The sequence below is a fragment of the Apaloderma vittatum genome, unplaced genomic scaffold (assembly GCF_000703405.1).
Source record: "Apaloderma vittatum isolate BGI_N311 unplaced genomic scaffold, ASM70340v1 scaffold24535, whole genome shotgun sequence".
NCBI lineage: Eukaryota > Metazoa > Chordata > Aves > Trogoniformes > Trogonidae > Apaloderma > Apaloderma vittatum.
The window spans coordinates 778-1660 of record NW_009716976.1 but is presented as its reverse complement, the minus strand read 5'-3'; the positions used below and the strand labels follow the sequence as shown (position 1 = coordinate 1660).

The 883-nt window shown below is 54.1% G+C and overlaps 1 protein-coding gene across 1 annotated transcript in view; it reads right to left on the bottom strand.

Moving 5' to 3' along the window:
* LOC104274196 (metabotropic glutamate receptor 4-like) overlaps positions 1 to 75 on the bottom strand; it is a 16759-nt gene extending 16684 nt beyond the window's left edge. The window contains 1 exon segment of the mRNA XM_009869745.1: positions 2 to 75. Coding sequence (XP_009868047.1) covers positions 2 to 24 — 23 coding nt within the window. The 5' untranslated portion in view covers positions 25 to 75.
* Positions 76 to 883: the final 808 nt, after the last annotated feature.

Sequence of the window (883 nt, the reverse complement as noted above, 5' to 3'; positions counted from 1 at the left end):
GGAGCCCCAGCTGTCCGAACCCATCCAGATGAAATGTCCCGTCTGGTTCGCCCTCTTGGCTGCCTCCAGCACCCTTCTGAGGAGAGAAGAGACAAGCACCGGCTTCGCATCTGGCCCCAGGGAAGCAGGGACGCTGGCACAGGGTAATCTTTGCTTCTCCCCCTCCGGGCACTCGGCAAGGAACATGCATGAACCCCATACATGTGGATACATGAGAATAAACTGTGCTACTCGGCTCCTGCACCCTCCATCCTCCCCAGCCCTGGCACACAGGCTGCTTCTCTCACCTCATTTGCATAGTTGCTGACTGGTAATTGAATTTCCCCCTTAATTACACAACATTAGGGGGGAAAATAAAAAAAAAATCAAAAAAAAATCGAGTTATGCTGCTGCAGGCAGGAAAAGCAGCAGCACTGGAGTGTGTTCTCAGCTCAGCATTGCAAGCCATGGGAGAGAGCCAGCCAGTGCTGCCAGCACCCAGGCTAGAGCTAAACTGGGCTTTACTGGGCAGCTAGGGATGCTCTCCGTCCTGCTGCGCACCCCTCGTCACTGCCAGACGCTCAGCCACACACGCTGGCGTGCTCCACTAGTGCCAGCCAGTTCAGAAAATCATAGTAGATGGATGGGAATTTTCTTGGATTTGACCCTCCAGCGTCTTTTTTCCCAGGGCTCGCTGTCCCCTCAGGGGCTTGTGCAGGTCCCCAGCCCCACGGGAGCAGGGTGAGGGGCAGCTTCATCTCCCTGTGCAACGAGAAGGCAGGTTTGTGACTCATGTTCCGCCGTTGGGAGCTGATCATTTCAAGTCCAGATGGTGTTTGAAACATGTAATAAGGGGAAAAAAAAACACCACCATACAGATGGAGCAGAGAGCAGAGACAAGACG